The sequence below is a fragment of the Athene cunicularia genome (assembly GCF_003259725.1).
Source record: "Athene cunicularia isolate RWA chromosome 4 unlocalized genomic scaffold, athCun1 chr4_part2, whole genome shotgun sequence".
Classification (NCBI taxonomy): Eukaryota; Metazoa; Chordata; class Aves; order Strigiformes; family Strigidae; genus Athene; species Athene cunicularia.
In genome coordinates this window covers 23674028-23692259 of record NW_020799099.1, presented here as the reverse complement: position 1 = coordinate 23692259, position 18232 = coordinate 23674028, and the positions used below count along the sequence as shown (strand labels likewise).

The following is an 18232-nucleotide window of genomic DNA, read 5'->3' as shown; positions in this document are numbered from 1 at the left end:
AGCCGCACAGACGGAGGGGCGCGCGCCCAGAAGCGGAACTGGCGCGGCCAGGAGCCGCTTCCGGGAAGCCAGTGCGCAGGCGCCCTAGGCCGCTCCGGCCACGTGACGCGCGCTACGTGCTGCGCTCCTGAAGAGCCCACGGCGCTAGCCCCGCCCCCTCCCCGAAGCGCGGGAAGCTGCAGTACTGACCCTCGAAGCAAAAGGCCCTCCCGCCGCGCGCCGCTCCCTCGCCGCCCATTGGCCCTGATGGTTACTGGGGCGGGGCTTCAGGGAGCCCCGCGGTGCGCATGCTTCACTTTAGTCCCCGCCCCTTCCTGTAGGATCAGCCAATGGGAGACGTCTTACCCGAAGCAGAGGGCTGACTCACGTTAGGGCTGTTATGGCGGCTGCCGGGCGGGATGGGGCCGGTCTTGGGTTTTTCCTGATCTTCCTTTGCGCTTTCGTGGGCCCCGCGCAGTGCTGGGACCATCCGGGTGAGATCCGTAGGGCTGGGTATGTCTCCGCAAGGCCCCTCCTGGCTGAAGGAGCCTTGAGCCCCTCGGCTGCTTCTTCCGCTTCTCGCGTCACCATGGCGGTGGGGCGGGGACGCGGCGCAGCGCTACTGGGCTAGTGGCTGCCTGGTACAGGGAAGGGGGCGCGCTGGGGCCTGTTCCAGGAGGGCCTTTTGGATTGGGCTCCCTTCAAATCGGCTTGTGCCGAAGTAATAATCCCGCTGTGCGGTCAGTGGCGGTTGTACACTCCGAGAGGAATAACCCAGACCCCCTTCCGAAAGTAAACTGAGAACTCTTGTGCGTCTGATGCTTCTTGGAGCTTTTCCTCTTCAACAAGCACGCTGTTGCGTCCTTTGTATTTTCAGTCTTTTTCTGAAAGGAGACCATTGTTGCTAAGGGGAATGTATCTGGACAAACGCTGACCTTTGTGCTCCCTGTTTCAGGGAAGGTTCTGCTGAGGGAGGTACAGGCGCTCACTCTCCACAGAGGTCAGTACACGGCATTCCGGCGGACAGCTGCGGTCCCTCAGTTACAGTGCACAGGAGGCACTGCTGGATGTTCCCATGTCCCTGAGGTTGTTCAGTGTTACAACAGAGGTTGGGATGGCTATGATGTACAGGTAACTATTTAAAACTTGTTAAACATTTAACGAAATAATCTTCTCCCAGGCTTAGTAACTTCTGAATGAGAAAAGAGTAATGGGCTAAGGTGTCAGTTCAGTTTGCTTTTTGTTGGACGACCTGTGATAATTAAAACAATCTAAATACATGTTAGGTTTGGATTTTCCAGAACTACTGTAGGTAATCTTTGAAATATCCCTGAAGGTTCTAATGTAAAAACACTGCATAGTAAACATTCATTGGTTTTAATTAACATGTTGCTCGAGTTTATGAAATCAAACTCATGTTAACCCCAGAGGGTGCTCTTGCTTTGATATTGCTATGTGGATTTCCAATTTTTATTACAGTAGGAAGGGTTATAAATATTTGTATTATTTCAGCTCTACGTTTTATAAATAAATTACAGATTTATGTGGCTTCCTCTTGCGTGTTTGTACATCAGTACTACTCAGTAAATAGTCACGTCTTCTGGTTTGTTAGCTTTTACCTAGACTTCTGCCAATAGATTAACCAGGAATCAAGGCTGAAAATAATTGTTAAAACTGATATGGTATTGAAATTTGAATTGGCAGTTGGTACTGCTGTCCTGAGTTATTAATTTAGAAACTACTGCTTTTTTTCCTGAAACTTGTGTCATTTGCAGTTAGAGGTGATACCTAAGATCAGATACTTCAAGGAAGTGTGAGGCTGGGGAATCTACATACGTTCAACTGCAGAATCACAATCTGATTAAGTGTTGCATGTGAATGCCCAATGATGTCTGTCCCAATTTCTTTTGATTTCTATATGGACACAAATGGAATTGGGTACACTGGATTTCAGGCTTCCATATTCTGTTTTTGTAGTTGCCATCCAGTTTACATGGGACAGGCATTTATGAACTAACTGTTGCACAGGGTATGGGTTATTTTTAGAAGTATTCCTATACCTAAAGAAGGGATACTTCAAAAATCTGTTCAGTGTAGAAAAACAAAATCTTCCAGAGCTGTAACTCTTCTGTGTTCTGAAAGATTGGATTTTTTTAACTTTTAGAATTTTAAAAAACATTCTTGGTTAACTTCAAATTCCTAGTCCTTTTCAGGATAAGAGTGCTCGGAAGTGTTAGTTGATCTGAAAAAGTTCAGAATTTTTTAGGTGATCTGTTAGCGATTACAGCTTTATTTCAGAGCATTTTTGGGGAAGTGGAAAGGTATTTTCATCTCTGGAGCAGGAGGTTTGACTTTGTATTGTGTTTATTTTTTCAGTGGCAGTGCAAAGCAGACCTGGAACATATATACCGCTTTGGACAAATAGAAGTGAGCTGTGAAGGCTACGATTATCCAGATGATCCTTACATCTTAAGAGGCTCCTGTAGTTTGCTGTTCAGGCTAGAGCTAACTGAGGAAGGTGAAAGGAAAGTGAAGAACTCTGGAAGCTTTGGCTCTAGCTATTATCAGTCAAGAAAGGATTCTTCTGATTCTGGTGCTGGAATGATTGTTTTCATTGTTCTTCTGGTTCTTGCTTTTGGAGTATACAAGCTCTTCCTTAGTAACCAGCAGCCTCAGCAGAGTTTTGGTGACAGTGATGGATTCACTAGGCCTTCCTGGCGGAGTGAGCAGGCACCTCCTCCTGGCTTTAAGTCCAGCTTCACAGGTAGGGCTCTAAGCTGTTTATAGTACTTAGAAGAGCGAGCAGAATTGTGCTGTTTGTAAGTGCAGGTGGGTTAGACTTAAAACCAATGCATTGGCAGTTGACTGCTGAATTGGCCACAGAGCCTGCAGCCAGCTTTGCATTCTCTTCTTTGTTCAAAAGTGAAAATAAGAACTTGGTTTCCCACAGGCTTTCAGGGCAGGCTGTGTAGCAAGCTGCCCATTGAACCTTTGAAAATCCATCTCCCCAAGCTCTCCAAGTGTTCTTTTCATACTCTGTGAAATAGGAGGATTGTATCAGGGAAGAATAATTTTCATAAGTAATCTGGAAGAGAGAATAGTCTCACGCAGGCAGAAACAAGCTTATGCCAAAGAGGCACTTTGAAATTTTACAGAAGGGTCTTTCAGGTGTTGGGCTACCTGACCCCTGATTTCATTCACAAAACAGTTGATGGAGTTAAGTATCATGTACCAGTCCTCTGTTTAGCTGGTGCTTCAGCTCCCAGCAATTGAAAGATTTGGTTCCCAGAGCAGGGAACAGCACCTGTGAACTATCATTAGAGGTGCAGCACCTGAATCTCATGTGGTGCCTTTTACCTGAAGTTGGAAATTGTAATAAGCAGTGACAAGGCTGCTGCTAGGAAAAGATGGGCTTTTTCTTTTCCCACAACACTGATGGCTGTTGTCACTTAATAAATGGTCTGCCTTAGATGGTCATAGTGTCTAAGGGAAAGAAACATTATTAGTCTGGTGTCTGACCAACTCGTTTCACCCTCTTAAACACCTGAGATGCTCACAGCACTGGAACTCAAATGATATTCTGACAAATTGTATCATCTCCATCTTTCTTTTTTTTTTTTGTGAGATAGAGAAAGGGTTCTAGCATGTAAATAAATAGCAAGCATTAAGCTTACTTAGTCAAAAGATTATATTTTTGTAATGCTTTTTTTAATACTTTCTTCCAGGTTTGCTCAAGCTTCTTGACCAACAGAGGGTGCCAATATAACTTTTTTTAGATACCCTTGTGCCAGACATGTGCAGCAGAAACTTTCAGATGTACTTGCAGCAGAAAATTACAGGGATTCTGCTTCTGTATTACTAGTGTCTTTGCAAATCAGTTTCCATGTTATTTCAGACTTCGGACAGTCTATGCTGCCTGTGCTTCCGTGACCTTGTGTGGGCGTGGCACTTGCTGCTGGAGTTGTTGTGTTACTTAGTAAGAGCCCTGGTCATAAGACGGGGCTCTGTCATACTGGACGCAGGCAGAACAGATCGAAGGGTTACTTGCTTTTTTTTTTCCTGGCCTGTTCCTTGTCAATTAATTGCACCGATGCATTTTTCATTGCAGGAGTCTGAAATGCAGCAAGGGTAGGGCCTTGAAAATATGTTTACTTGATTACTGAAAATTAAGGCTTTTAAAATGCACATTGGGAGCCATATAAGGCTTAACTTATGGCATTTTTAGTAACTAGTGTCAATGATTTTTCCTTAGATTTCAGAGTATGGAGGAAAACTTCATGAATGTGGGGCCAACTTAAAAATATTTAGTGTTATGGTACTGCGTGCATTTAGTGTCTGCCTTAAATTTTGGCAGCAGAGCAAAAGCTCATCTGAGCGTGTACCTCCATGTGTTCCAGGAATGTATTAGTCTTTGAAAATCTGAACGGTCATGCAAAGCAATGTTGTTCACTTATTGCTGTTAATATTTAATTTGCCTCATTTTAAATCCCCTTAACATGCAGAATGTGTCCTGTGAAACTTCTTTAGCTAGACTATCTTAATTAAATTCTACTTTTTCCCTGTTAGTGGTATGACGTGGTCCTTAATGTTTACTCTAGATATTTCAACAAAAAATGACTCAGTTTTCTGAGTCAATGTTCAGACATGGTGCTTTTGAACAAATGAGTTGGTTAATCTTACTGTTTAACATCATTTTTACAGCAAATTAAGTACTTTTTTTTTTTCCTCCAAATCAGCGTAGTTTAATGGGTATATCATCCCAATGAGAGTTTATCTTTCTCCCAGTGTATTCAAAATGAAATTAAACATCAAATCTGATGTAGACAAACTGATTATTTAAATTATTTTTTTTATTTTCCATTACTTCAAACAATCCACAAAAGTTTGAAGACAAACTAGGCCCTGTATAACTTTTACATACAAAACCACTGGCCTGCTTGTTTAGGAGGGCATATTTCAGGGAGACCCTAATGTTAATCTTCAGTCTTTGCCTTTTACACTTCCTTATGTGTTAAACCTGTGGTTGATCTTATTCTTGCATCTGTATTTTTCTCTAGACCAAAACGTTATTCTCCTTTGATTTTGTATTTTCTCTTTTTATTTCTAAATGGTAGACATTTGGTTCTGAGTCAGAACCTGATGTTAAGCAGGTAACATGTAAAAAAAAATCTGTGACTCCCCCCCTGCCACCCATAACCCATTTGATATGCTTGCAGTTTCATCAAGGTATTTGGCAAGCTTGGTGACTCATGCATAATAAACTTTGCAATGTGATTGCAGTTAGCATGTCTTTTGATAACAAATACCAGACTAGGATTACTAGAAACAATACAAAGTAATGTTAGCTATTAGACTGACCCACTGTTACTCAAAATTTGCAGCTGTTCTGAGTGAGATTAGAAGCTGTGTGTCTTAGTGGTTAGTTCACTGTTTGGTTTTATGTACTTGATTTCTGTTCCTGCATCTGCTTCTGGCCTGGTGTGTGACCTTGAACAGATTATTCTTTCTTCATTTCCTTTTCTATTTTTAATCTAACTTGTCTGTCTATAAATCTACAAACAGGGACTTCTTGTCATGTTTTGCAAACATCAGGACTGTGAGATTCAGTGGAAGCTGACTTTTAATATAAAACTCTTTACATTAGTGCATTTCTATGGGGTTTTTTCTGCTTTCCAAACTGTAAAACCTTTCAGATTAAGCTCAATCAAGAATCTACTGAAGTCAAGAGGAGTTTGTTGTCTAATTATCCATTATCTTTAACAGAGGAGAGTCTTGTTGCAACAGCTGGTTTGAGGATTAGGTGCCACTAACTGATATGTTTTCCATTTTAATTTTTTTAAGAAGGCAACAGCTTTGGGACTCATTCCCATCACGGAAACAATTCAGGACCAGGGTTTTGGACTGGATTAGGAGCTGGAGGCTTGCTAGGCTACTTGGCTGGCAGTCACAGGTAAAATATGCATACTATCAGATTTTGAGTATTTCAGCTTTTAGGAGGTGTGCCATATACTATGTTTACATTGCAAGGAATCTTTAGAGCTGAAGCAGTTTATTTATTGAATAACTGCATGTGTATCAAGTCTAATCTTGTGGTAATATAGTAATGCAGTAATATAACTGATTAAATATAACCACATGTTATATTGAAAGGTTGGGAGTAAGATCATGTAGACATGAGTGTGTTAAAGCATCTTCCTCCATTGTAAAGGTGTTTTTTTGGTTATAACAGAAGTCTTATCAAGATTGCCTGTTTATTAAGGAAGTCAAAACTTGGGCCATAAGAGAATTTCTAGTATACAATGTGCAGTCTTGATCTCATAGTCAAGTAAGGTGAAGCTGAGACAGTGGTGCCATCAACAGTAGAAATTGTCTATAAATTCACTTTGAGTAGAGCTTTAGAGGTTGAAAGGTCATGTCTTAATTTCAGTGATCTTAAAGATCTCTTCCAACCAAAATGATTCTATGAGTCTTTGATCTTGTTTTATTATATTAGCCCCACAAAGAATTCTTAAAAGGTATAATGTGTGAAAGGTTTTATTTGTAAATTTCAACAGTAGGGAATTCTGTATCCATGGAAGCAAGTAATTTTAAATCAGTGAGTCAAAGGTGGTGATATGTTAGTCTTACTGATATAATCTTTTCAAAATAGTTGAGGGATGTTTTCTTTTATCTTACGTGGCTGTGACGTAGGTGTTGCCAAACTGTGTTTAAAGCCTGAAATGTCAAATCTACCTTCCTGTCTGACAGAATCTAAGGTCAGAATTTCAGAAGGAAAAATTTTCTCATTTGCTATTGTTAGAATTGCTTATCCTGAAGGATGAGGTTTAATTTCCTTTTGAAAGTCTACAGATGTTATTGAGGCAACACTGAATATCCTTGCTCTCACCATGTTAATTACGTTAAATAGGGAGGCACTGCCTGCTTACGGTTTTCCCTCAGAGATGCAGTCCTCTTGTTTTGGAGTGGTAACTTCTTAATTTTTCATAAGGTCACTAATGAAGTGCCTTCCTTCTGCTCTCTCATCAGAGCACAGCCACGTTCCCCATACTACAGTACGTGGACAGATGCCACAGCTGCTCCTCCAATGAATGGTCAGTCAAGCAATTCCACACAAGGTACCAGTTCAGGAACAAGAACTGCCTCTGGTAAGACAAAAGATCTTTTAATCTCCTGAAGCTCAAGGACTTTGTCCTATCAAAAATACACAGATGTTAGTTGAGATTCAGCAAGTATGCTTTGTTTTATTTTACCAGTTGGTACAGGTGGGCATGTAACAATGTCCCCTATTTCTGTTTCCTATGGAAGTAGAGCAGCATCGTGGGTTGTGAAACTCCCCACAGGCCTACAGTGGGCATGGCACCAGTATTGGCTTTGTCTTCATCTGCAAGGTGCATTAGTTTAAGGCTTTCCCCTTTGGTGTGCTCTACGCATGCCCTTCTTTAGCAAACATGTACAAACATGATTTCTTTGTAGAAAACGGGTTGTCTAATCTGCAAGAATAGAATATTTTTTAGGCCAGTCAGCCCACAGTTGTTTGCTGTTCTACTTTACGTGGTTATGTTTAACTCATCTCGCTCACCACCTTTAGCCTTTTTAGAACTAGAGTGCCCAGTGGAACGGCTATGGTGGAGCTGACACTTTTTTTTTTCTCTTTGCAGGCTTTGGGGGCACAAAACGAAGATGAAATCCTTGACGTTATTACATCTGAGTGATTGAACTAAATCTTACTGTGTACTAGTACTTTTTTTTTATTAGTGGTAGGCTTCAAAAATGGATATGAGAAGAGGTGTGAAGGATTAGGCAAAGGATTCCTCTCTTTCCCTGTTGAAATGTGGACCCTCGCTCTTGTTTAGGGTATCTCAGGTGCTGGAACATCGGCTATTTCAAAAGAGTGGCTTCTCATAAGATACAAAATAAACACATCCAAGTTAAGAAGGATGTTACAGTGCCTGTATATCTGTTTATACTTGAGGGATTATAGCAATGGTAGCCTTACCAGATTTTTCAAAGCAAGTATCTTAATCATGTTCTGGACTTAATTTAATTTAATCCAGAATTTCTTGATTTTTTTCTTGGTGGTCCAATATCAGAAAGACTAGCGTGTAATTCACCTGATGTCTAAGGCCTCCTGCTCTTTGAAGCTACTTCTGTTTTTGTAAAATTCAGTGAACGTCACTCTTAAGTGCAGTCATCTCAGATGAGTGTTGGGGTTCCTTAGTGGAAAAGAACATATAGAGACTAACATTCATATAATGTTTGTATCTTTGCTATGTGACTGTTGGAGCCAAAATTTGCAGATTTGAGGACATTCCATGTTTTAGGGTTTATCCAAGTGGCTGTGCAAACCTGGAGTATTTTATGTATAAATTATGGAGGGGAAAAAAAATACAGTAATGAAACAAGATGGTCCTTCTCTGATTTGGACCTTTTTCTGGAAAACAGGTAATTCTAATTCAGGTGGCTCTAGGCACTTTCCCTGCATTGAGGCTCCAGTTTTCTTCGTAGGTGGCTGTTAGCAATGCTGTGAAAACTTCTGATGTGAACAGTCTCTCCTGCTAGATGACCTATCCAGGACACAGTAAACCAAAGGTGCTTATTGCAAAAGTGAAGGGAGCATTCTTAATCCAAAACTAGTAGTAATTCTAGAACATAGCAGGCCTTGAGATTAAGCAAAGAAAGGAAATTGAATGTTTAATGGGATGTAAACTTTCCCAAATGTATTTTTTAAAAGCAAAATGCTGTCAGAGTGGGAAGCAAAGAGGCCTAGCTTTGTTCTGTGATGATATTTTGGGGCTCTGAGAAGTGTGTCATAGTTCTTGTGTGATTGACTGTGCTATGGGAGAGGCATTACTAAAAGAAAAAAAACCAAACCAAAACAAAAAACCCCAACCAGAGTAATTTCTCAGGACTGGGGAGGCAGGGGAGAAGGTGAGTGAAAAATGGGCTGCTTGACCACCAGATCTTCTCCAGAGGCCATCCTAGTACAGCTTAGAAGTGTGTGTGCACAGCTTTTCTATGCTGGCAGCAGTCGGCAAAGCATAGCTTTCATCCTTGTGAAAATAGTGTGTCTGGGAACTGATGTAAACTATTACAGCAAAAGCAAAGCACTGTTTTGCTGATACAGGCTGCATCTCCACAAGGAGATTTAGCAGGTATGGTTAGTCTGGGAAAGTGACTTCAGTGTTACTCATCAAAAAGCAACTATGTCCATTCATGAGTACAGAAATAATTGGCTCAAATGATAATGCCAGAGTTCAATGTCTGGCTTAAGAAAGAAAAAAAAGTAAAATAAACTCTAGAAGTCAACATAAGTTATGAAAAAGTGTAGTGCTTGTACTGGAAATGTGGGAATCGTGAAAAAAAAATTATAATTTGAGGGTAAATTAATGGTTTGCTGCTCAGAGCTGCTTGTGCATTGGGAGAAAATACCTTCACTATAGCCCGCTCTATCAACCTACAGAGGGAAAAGACAGAGACCTTCCTTCTGGACTGTTAAGAGAGTTTTACCTTTTATGAGGAAATGTATATGATAAACCTTTTATCTTTTTGACAAAATACAGTAAAATAATTATTTTAAATGTGGAGTTTTTATTTATTTCTAAGTGTATGCAGGTTGAAACTTGTCACAGTCAATATTCTTTGCCAACTAATTACAGAACAATGAAACTGGATTTTTGCTAACTGGGTAATTTGAAGCTGAACTTTGCTCTCAAATGATGATGTGTTATGAAATGTTTCAGACAGTTTTCATTTGTATGTATAGTTTCTTTATGAAATGTGATTTGATGCATAAACCTGATGAATTACTATAGTTTCTGAATTTGTGGGATGTTTTTGCCCTTCTCTTTAAAGTGATGAAATAATAAGGAGTATTTTTGTCTTTAAAGTGCTGTCTTGAGGTCTGCAGGGTTGGCACTGTCTGTTTTTCAAGATTGGCTATGTTTCATCATTGGCTTCCCAGGTGGTATGATAACATCCTTTACTCCCAGATACAGAGACAGTAAGCTGTATGTTGTTTCAACAAAATAAACAATACTGGGAACAGAGTTATTGCATTGATCGGATTTTCAATAACAAAATACTGAACCATGTAAAGAAATGGCGGATTTCTTGTAAATAAAGATTTCACATCTGAGTCTGCAGAAAAGCTCAGTTATGTTGGTGAGTTCTTGGTTTTAAAAGGTGATGAGCTGAACTTTTCAAAAGAAGTTATGACTGCTGCTGCTGTTCAGGTTGTGAATAGAGCAGAACTCCACCCTGTGATAGCAGCTGACAGTCTGCTGCTTATACTAAGAATGTGTCACTGCTGAACAGAGATGGTACTAAAGCAGAGTTAAACAGAGGCCTGCAAATTCTGATATCAGAGATTCTTCGATCAAAGATCAAGGATGTTGGTGAGGCTCCTGAGTGAAGTGAACTTGTGGAAGACAGCTTAGAGCTCATACTTGTGAGAGACCTTGAGCTTCCTTCCTGAACAACTGATCTGGAAGGTCATAGTCATCTTCTGCTCCTGGGAAGGGTTTTGTCAGCATCTTCACAGCAACTTCATGGTTGCAAGGCATATGAAAATGCTTAAACTGTTAAATGCTGTTGTAGGATAATTGCAGTCCTACTTGGCACCTGGAACTAGTTCTGCTCATACTTGGACATGGCTTACATTCTCACACAAAACTAAAGCTCATTACAGGAACGAAACTCCTGGTTTTACAGCTGACTTCCTCTGAAGCATGTGATGAAATTAAAAAAAGATGCACAGAGATAAGTTTTCTCTATGCCATTCTGTCTTATGACTCAACTCCCAGGTCAGATCTTGGCTGGTTCTGCAGACTGTCATGCTATACAACTTGCTTTTTTCTTGGGGTGCAAGGTGTATGTTAGACTTATCATCTCACCTTGCTGCTATGTTGTTTTTTTTAAAAAAAAAAAGTCTTCCATGATCATCACGTTACATCACTAAGTTCCAAAAGGAACTTCTGGAAAGCCAGATGGCACGATTTCCAGCAGTAGGACTTGTTGCACAGAGAAATTGCTGGAATAAAGTAGCAAGCAATGCTGGCCAGCACAGCCATCTAAGAGCTGAAAATGCAGTATTTGCAGACTGTTGTCCACTTAGCACCAGTTATAACTAGTGTATTTTTCCCTCCTTAGTAAAGCAAATTAACATTAGTTCTTAATATTTTCAGAGTACCTGTCAACCAGTGATTCTGCTACAGAAATAGTCCAGCTGCTTCCAAACTAAAGTATAGGAGCAAAGCCACAAAAATAAAATTTTAAAAGATCTCACAGAGATGTGATCTGTACTAACAGACAGTGCTTTTGTCTCATGTAACGTGTAATGAAGCATTGACAGGTCCCTTGTTTTCCTTACGTACCTATTGGGGCAGTTCAAGGTTAAGTGCTGCTTGGGAGAGACTCCATATCCCTCAGCATATTTTGCTGGAACCTTCTTCTGCAGCTGATTCTCTTGCTTTCCCAATGTCTATCTATCTACAGTAGTTTTCACTTTGACATCTCTGTTTCTATTGCAGCTGTGTTTTGCCAGTGCTAATGAAAATAATCATCAGACTCCCTTTATGTGGCCTGTATTTCTTATCTCCCACTGTCTCTGTCTTACAGCTCCCTCTGTTCCTGCTGAGTGTCAATGTTTCTTCAGTAAGAAAGTGACAAGCACTTGCAAAAAGTAGATTTTGCTGGGAATGACTGGAATAGATTGAGATGAAGCCAAGGGAGCAAACTGGTAGGCTGCAAATTGACCTTTGTGGGCAGTATGTCTGTGAAAATAGCTTTTTTCAGCCTGTGTTATTTTTGTCGAGGGTACTGTATTGGCAGCTGGTGGCTGGAACAGATAAAGGACTGATGAACTGGCAGCATGGAGAAAACCTGAAAACATCCTCTCCATCCTACCTTAGGAATGACTAAGACTTGTCTAACTAGGAAGCTGGCCTAGGACGTGCTAGCTCAGCCACTCCACAGGCATGCCACTGTAAATCCTATAGGTTGATGGTTGTTTAAAGGTACCAGATGCTTCTGAAAACACCACAGTGCTAGTGTCAAGCACAAGAAGGGGAACTTGGCCCTGCATCCATGTTTCTTTCTCACCACAGTATGTCTTGGAATGAACCAAGAAGGCCAGAAATGGAAAGAGCAGCAAGCAAGCATGATGCAGGTTAGCGAGTTTACACCTGCACTAGCCAAAGCGAGGCTTGCAGGTGGAGCCTTTGCCCTGGTATGTCTTGTCTGCTCTCTCTTTTCACACAACAGCAGGAAATACTAGGTAGCTGTGATTGCAGTTGTATCAGGATTATTTTCTGGGCTTGAAATTTTCATCTTGCATCCCTAAAGAAGTCCTAAGGGCAATTATCAGTGATACGTATTGACACCTCTTGCTCTGAGTACCATCTGAGCCACAGTCTGATTCAGTCTTCAAACTATCCACTGTGAAGTTTAGTGGAGACAAATCACAGTCTGCTTCAATACCAGGTTCTCTTTGAGTTACTGCAAAGGGAATTTTTGCTCATTTACTGCATTTGCCTTGATTTCCCCAGCACTGAGACTCTTGTGCAGTCTTTGCACTACAGCTGTATTTGTATGTCATTGTACAGGATCCCCTCAGACTTAGCTTTGCAATCGTAGCCCTGCTAATCATGGCCCCTGCTAACCATCTTCTATAGGCCTCCTGTGCCCTTGTAATCGGCATGGGGGGATGTATTTATTGAGGCAGCACTGGAATTACCAGCAATCCAAAATATCTTTTGCTGCTGCTGAGTAATAGGAATTATTCATCTCCCAGTCAGCGCCTGTGGTCATTTTCTTGTCATTTATTGGCTATAAATGCATCACATCTGCTTTAATGGACAGAAAACAGTTGATGGAAAAAGAAAAAAAAAGCATAACGAACATAGAGAAAATATTGAGGTGGAACAACTTTGCAGAGCTGACCTTCACACTGGGAATACTTTATCAACATTCTTTTTCCAGGAGGAGGAGGAGTACTTTATTGCTGTGGATTTGAATAATAACCACCAGTGGTTTCTGCACTACTCCAGCAAGAGCCGGAGATTAGAACTGTAACAGGTTCGGTGTTGAGTAAAGTCAGACCTCTTTGGGGCTCTTTGTAGTTTGATACACAGCTTGCAAAGAATGGGTACAAGTAACAAGTTAGATCAGTGCAGAAATTCATGTGGTTGTAGCAATAGACAGAAATAAACTGATCTGTTTCTGAAACTGAGGTAAAAATGAAGCTCAAAGTAGGCGGAAACAGCCCAGAAAGCTGCTCCTGTCTCTGCTTTCCAGTCAAAGAGATCCTGTTCCGCACAAAGTGTCATCTGCTGTTGACACCTACTGTCAAGAGTGAAGTAGTCTTTTCCTTACGTAGGCAAAACCTGTGTCTTCATCCCGACTACTAGAAAACCAGCCAGCCCCCCTGGGTCACAGTGGAGTGTGATTCTCCCTTGGCAAGCTTGGCTGGTTAGATCTGTTACCATAAGATGTTTTGGCTTACGTTTCTACATGCTCTCCTTCATAACAGGTGGAAGAATTTATTTCCTTTTTAACAAGGAGCTGGGAATTAGGCTGTAACTAAGTAAATGAGTATAGAGCTGAAACAGTGCAAACATAAGTGATGAGAGGAAGACCACGCTTGAGTCAAGTAACCCAGTTTTACCCAAGATACTAATACATTCCCTTTAGCTCAGCCAGTGCAGCTGCTAAAGAGAAATGAAGGTTTGGACAGATAGTGACTTTTCTGTTGCAAAGCTGCTTTGGGCATAACTGAGAAATGGAACATTCTGCAGTAGCTGAAAGAGAAACACCACATGAACCATCTCCAACAGCATTCAACCTGAGAAGAGCAGGGAGTCCCAGACAGGAACTGGTGAGTGTTTCTAGCCTGAACATGCTACCGAGGCATCTGTTCCTCTCCAGACTTTGTTTGTTCAAGCACCTGAGAGGCCTTATGGAGTAACGAGTGCTACCACTTAGCCTCAGCTTGGCAGACTTCCAAGCCAAGAGGCTGTGGGTGAGGGAAGATTGTATTTGATGACCTTTGGACAGCATGTCAGGAGAGGCCCAGGGAGACAGCTGAGCTACAGGAATGTTTCATGCCCTGGAATGACAAATGAAGCAAGGGCAAGGAACGGTCAGCAGCAGAGACCTTTGAAAAGTGATGTAGGATGCTCTGGTGAAGCCAGTCGACATACTTAAGTATGTTCTTGTGCTCTGTGCATGCTAAAGGAGCTGCATCCGCCAGTCTGCACGTGGCTTATGAGAACACCATATACACTCAGCTGCTGGGTCAGGCCGCCCCTGCTGTACACTTCCTCTCCTCCCAAATGTATGGCCTAACCACACATTTTCACAATCTTGCCAGCTCAGAGATGCATGCATCTCAAAATACAGGCCCTCTGTTTGGTTTATGAGACTCCTTACCACAGGACATCGTAAGGGCCAAAATCAAACATGAGATGGAAAGGATTAGGCAATTTCTCAGGAAAGTAAACACATCAGTGACTGAGCCATTATGTGACTTCTGGCTGAGAGAGCCCTAGATCAGAATTCCAGAAGCAGAAGTTGTTAATGGCCTCTGTCAGAATCAGGGTACCTGGCTGGACAGAGCTTTCCTCCAAGGCAGTATGACAGTTTTTACATCCTTATCTACTAGAATAAGCCTCCCAGCACAGCCTCCTAGTACAGAAAGGTAATGCTAGCTGAAAAGCACTTTTCCCAGTGCGGTTTAGTGAAGTTCTGCTGTAATTGCACTAGAGGTTTTGCTGGTGTAGGTGGAAGAACACGGATATTTGGCAGTCCTGTCCCAGTATATGTTCTTGGCAGAAAATTTAAATGTAGATCAAACTTAATAATAAAGTTACAATCATTGGCACCCCTTTATTCAGCATTTCTGTAAGACCAATTATTTGAATAATAAGCTACCATTGTTGTGTCCAGGGACCTTCATGCTTTGCAGACAAGATTGCTAAACAACTGTTAAATTTTCAAAGTGCCAGATTAAGGCAGGTAACATTATTACCTGTCTTCCAGGTAAGTTTGTGCATGAAACAGATGACAACAGCCTCTGTATCTGAGGTCTGTGAGCCAGCAGGCTGGCTAACAAGGGCAGAGTTAACAGAACTGGCATGATTTTTTTATCCTGCACTAGTGCCTCAGGGTACCAGCTCAAACTAGGAGATGCAATCCACTAACTGGGTGCTGTATTCCCCCACCCCCCCCCCCAGTAAGGCACAATCCCTTTCCTGCCCTGCCCCCAGACAAAAGGCAGGATCACCCTGCAGGGATGGGTGGGATGCGGTTTTTCCGGTTCTTTTCTTACTTTGTGGGCAGAGTTTTGTTAGTCCGAGATGAGCTGCAGAGATACTTGAAATAAAAGAGTGAAAAGGGAGACATTTGTAACTGGGCTTTAAGACTGAACTGCCCATCTAGGTCAATCAGTGAGACAGCAGCCCATACCTAGAGCTATCAGTTTGGGGTCTGTTTTTTTTCTGGCTTCCCACTCAGTTAAAAAAAAAAAAAAAAGGACAATAGAAAAGTAATTTTCTCTGCACAGAGTGCTGAATTTTCCATATTTAAACGGTAGGCCTCGCTTAAATCTGGGCATTAGCCAGTATTGTGCTGGTGTGGCAGTATCAGTGAAACCTGTCTTGAAACTGTGCTGCAACCCCACAACTTGCCCTGGGAACAGAACGGCAAAAAACACCCTCGGGGGCTTTGTCCTGCCGGTGAACGGGTGTCCTACCCTGTGCGGCCTTCCCAGCACAGAAAGCCACAGCATCACCAACACTTCAGGGTTTGGAAAAGCCTGTAAAACCTCCAGGGAAGTGGGCAGAGAGTGTGCTTGGGAAAATGCTCATACACTTCACTGATTCTTGGGGATTATTTCAGCCTGGTGAAACGATGTTTCTGTTGACTGAACAATTACTGGAGGTGAAGTGGAAAGGACACATAGTTTATATGTTTATCTAGGCTATGTTTTCATTTTTTCCCCCTAGTATAGTCGTGCTGGTGCAAACAGCAAAGATTGGAGAGCTGGGCTGGAGTGAACAGTGACTTGATACAATGAGATGCATTCACATGTGTCTTCTGGCAAAAAAAAACTGTGCACTGAAGCGAGCGGCAAAGATGCTTTTACTGCATCTCTACACTGAACACGGGATGTATTTCAGTCTTACCACATGATTGATGGTACCCTCCCTTCACTACTGTCCAGTCTCTGACCCCTTTCATCCCTGGAACTGGAAAGGTACAGCTCTTCCAGAGAGTCAAACTCGGGATTAAATAATATTGCCTGGTTGTGAGAAAGCGAGCTTGTCCATGGAGCGAGTGGGAGGACAGGCAGCGGCTCCTGTGCTGAGGAAGATACGGCAAAGGCTCAGTGAAGGGGGGAACCTAGGAAGAAAGAGCTCAATTAAAGATGGGGTGAACATTCCAGATGTGTTCAGCGGAGTGACACGGCCAGCAGGCATAGGAAGCCTGGTGAGAAACAGGAGCTAGAGGATTGTGGGTTAAACCCCGAGGTGTTTAGGAAAGTTAGGCGGAATTTGTGAACCTGAGGTGAAAAAAACAGACTTCCCAGCAGGAGAGTTATTGAAAGCAGACATGCAGTGTGGAGTTTGACTTGCTGGGAATGAAGGGGAAACCAAGGGACAGGGCCATGGCCAGAACAGCTGAGCCCTACCCCACAACCGCATGTTCCTTCTAAAGAAAGCCTTCCTCCTCCTCCCTTATTCTTCCTCTTACCCAGTAATTGCCCATTACATTCTCTCTCCTCCCCACATAATCCCTGTCGCTGTCAATTAGCCAGTGGCAAAGAGCAGAGGGCTGTTGCTTAAGAAACAATCGCTCATCCATAGAACAGTTGTCAAATAGCAGGCACACCATTCCCTATCCTGCCAGGGCCCAAGACAAAGGAAGTACCGCTCCAAATCCAGTCACACCAGTACACTCTCTTCTGTTCTCATGCGAGAAAGGCTTTTAAAAACAGTTGCAGCTGCACCTCTGTTTAGGCTGTGGCACTGTAACTCCCAAGCACATTACCCTCCCCTCCAAGCAGTTACTCAGGCAACTTTATTTGTCTGGTTTGGAAGCCAGGAATCGATGCAGAGGATTAGGTGCTATGTGCACTTGTTATAGTTTTGCTACATAAAAACAAACAAAAAAAAAAACAAACCCCAAACCACCACCAAAAAACCCAACACCCGCCTGCTTGGCTTCCAACTGCAAACTTAAGAGCAGGCTTTCCGCAGCACTCGGGACCCACCAGCTCTCCCTTCCATGGCCTGAAATAATTTGGAAACCCAGACACATAAATATGAGCTGTATAGAGCCTGGTGGCACAAAATTAACTGTTCAGAGCATCTTGAAATGAACAGGACTCAACAGGATGTGTTTGTGCCAGGTTTGTGCTTTGAGTCAGGCAGCTGTGGTAGGTTCGGTCCTGTGGTGGCAGCCTGAACACTGGATATACTGCTCAGTAAAATCATGGCCACAGCAGTGGGTAACAGGCATATGTTAGGGGCCAAAAGACATTTTGAAAAGTCTGTGTGAAAATAAGTAGAAATCTTAAGCCTGATTGCTTATTGAGAAATGCTGTGTGAGTAAAAACATTACTTTTGGTAAGTACTTCTCTGAAAAGTCTTTGCCTTTTTGAGCATGATATTTTGTACTGCATGAAATAATGGCTTTGACGAAGTTTGCCTCTTCACAGTATCAACTGCTATCCAAGAAGGTAGCAAAACCATAACAAATGCAATCTATACTGTGTGCTTTTCTGAAAGGGCTAAGAATGAGTAGCTAAATCTGGATAATCATCTGTAAACTGGTATTCCCGCAAACTGACCCTTCAGTACATTAATTTTTAGGCAGAAGAGCTAACATGGCATTTCCACTGACCCTGCAAGGTGGAATAAGCTGGTGCTGCTGACCAAAGAGGAGCTTTGTGTAGAGATAGTTTTAATAGCTGTTGTTGTACTGATCCTGTTCACCACGCAGATGCAGAAACCTTCATGCTGGAAGGAGGGAGGAGGTGCCACAGCCCAATGGCTGCGAGTCAGAGAGTTTTACTGACTATTTGAAAAAAAAAAAAAAAATATTAGATTCCTGTCATCACAAGACCTGCATATTCTGAAAGCTGCAGAACAAGCTTTCTCAAAACCATTAAGAGCAGAATTTCTAAAATGCAAGTGATGCTGCATGGGGCTTGAAATTTTGGCCCATTCTGACCTTCAAACATGAGATGTGTTAG

General features: G+C 42.1%; 2 protein-coding genes across 3 annotated transcripts in view; one reads left to right on the top strand and one right to left on the bottom strand.

Moving 5' to 3' along the window:
* LEPROTL1 (leptin receptor overlapping transcript like 1) overlaps positions 1–238 on the bottom strand; it is a 4048-nt gene extending 3810 nt beyond the window's left edge. Inside the window, exon 1 of the mRNA XM_026847945.1 lies at positions 190–238. Coding sequence (XP_026703746.1) covers positions 190–238 — 49 coding nt within the window. The remainder of the gene's footprint in view (positions 1–189) is intronic.
* A 92-nt stretch (positions 239–330) lies between these two features.
* Positions 331–9290, top strand: SARAF (store-operated calcium entry associated regulatory factor). Of its 2 annotated transcripts, none has more exons than XM_026847364.1 (6): positions 331–473; positions 935–1110; positions 2356–2743; positions 5824–5929; positions 7006–7124; positions 7638–9290. In XM_026847364.1, exons 1-6 carry the CDS (start codon positions 380–382, stop codon positions 7661–7663), a joined length of 909 nt encoding a protein of 302 aa, XP_026703165.1. In that variant the 5' UTR covers positions 331–379; the 3' UTR covers positions 7664–9290. The 2 variants fall into 2 exon arrangements, with proteins under 2 accessions (XP_026703165.1, XP_026703164.1); XM_026847363.1 differs by having other exon boundaries at positions 5821–5929.
* Positions 9291–18232: the final 8942 nt, after the last annotated feature.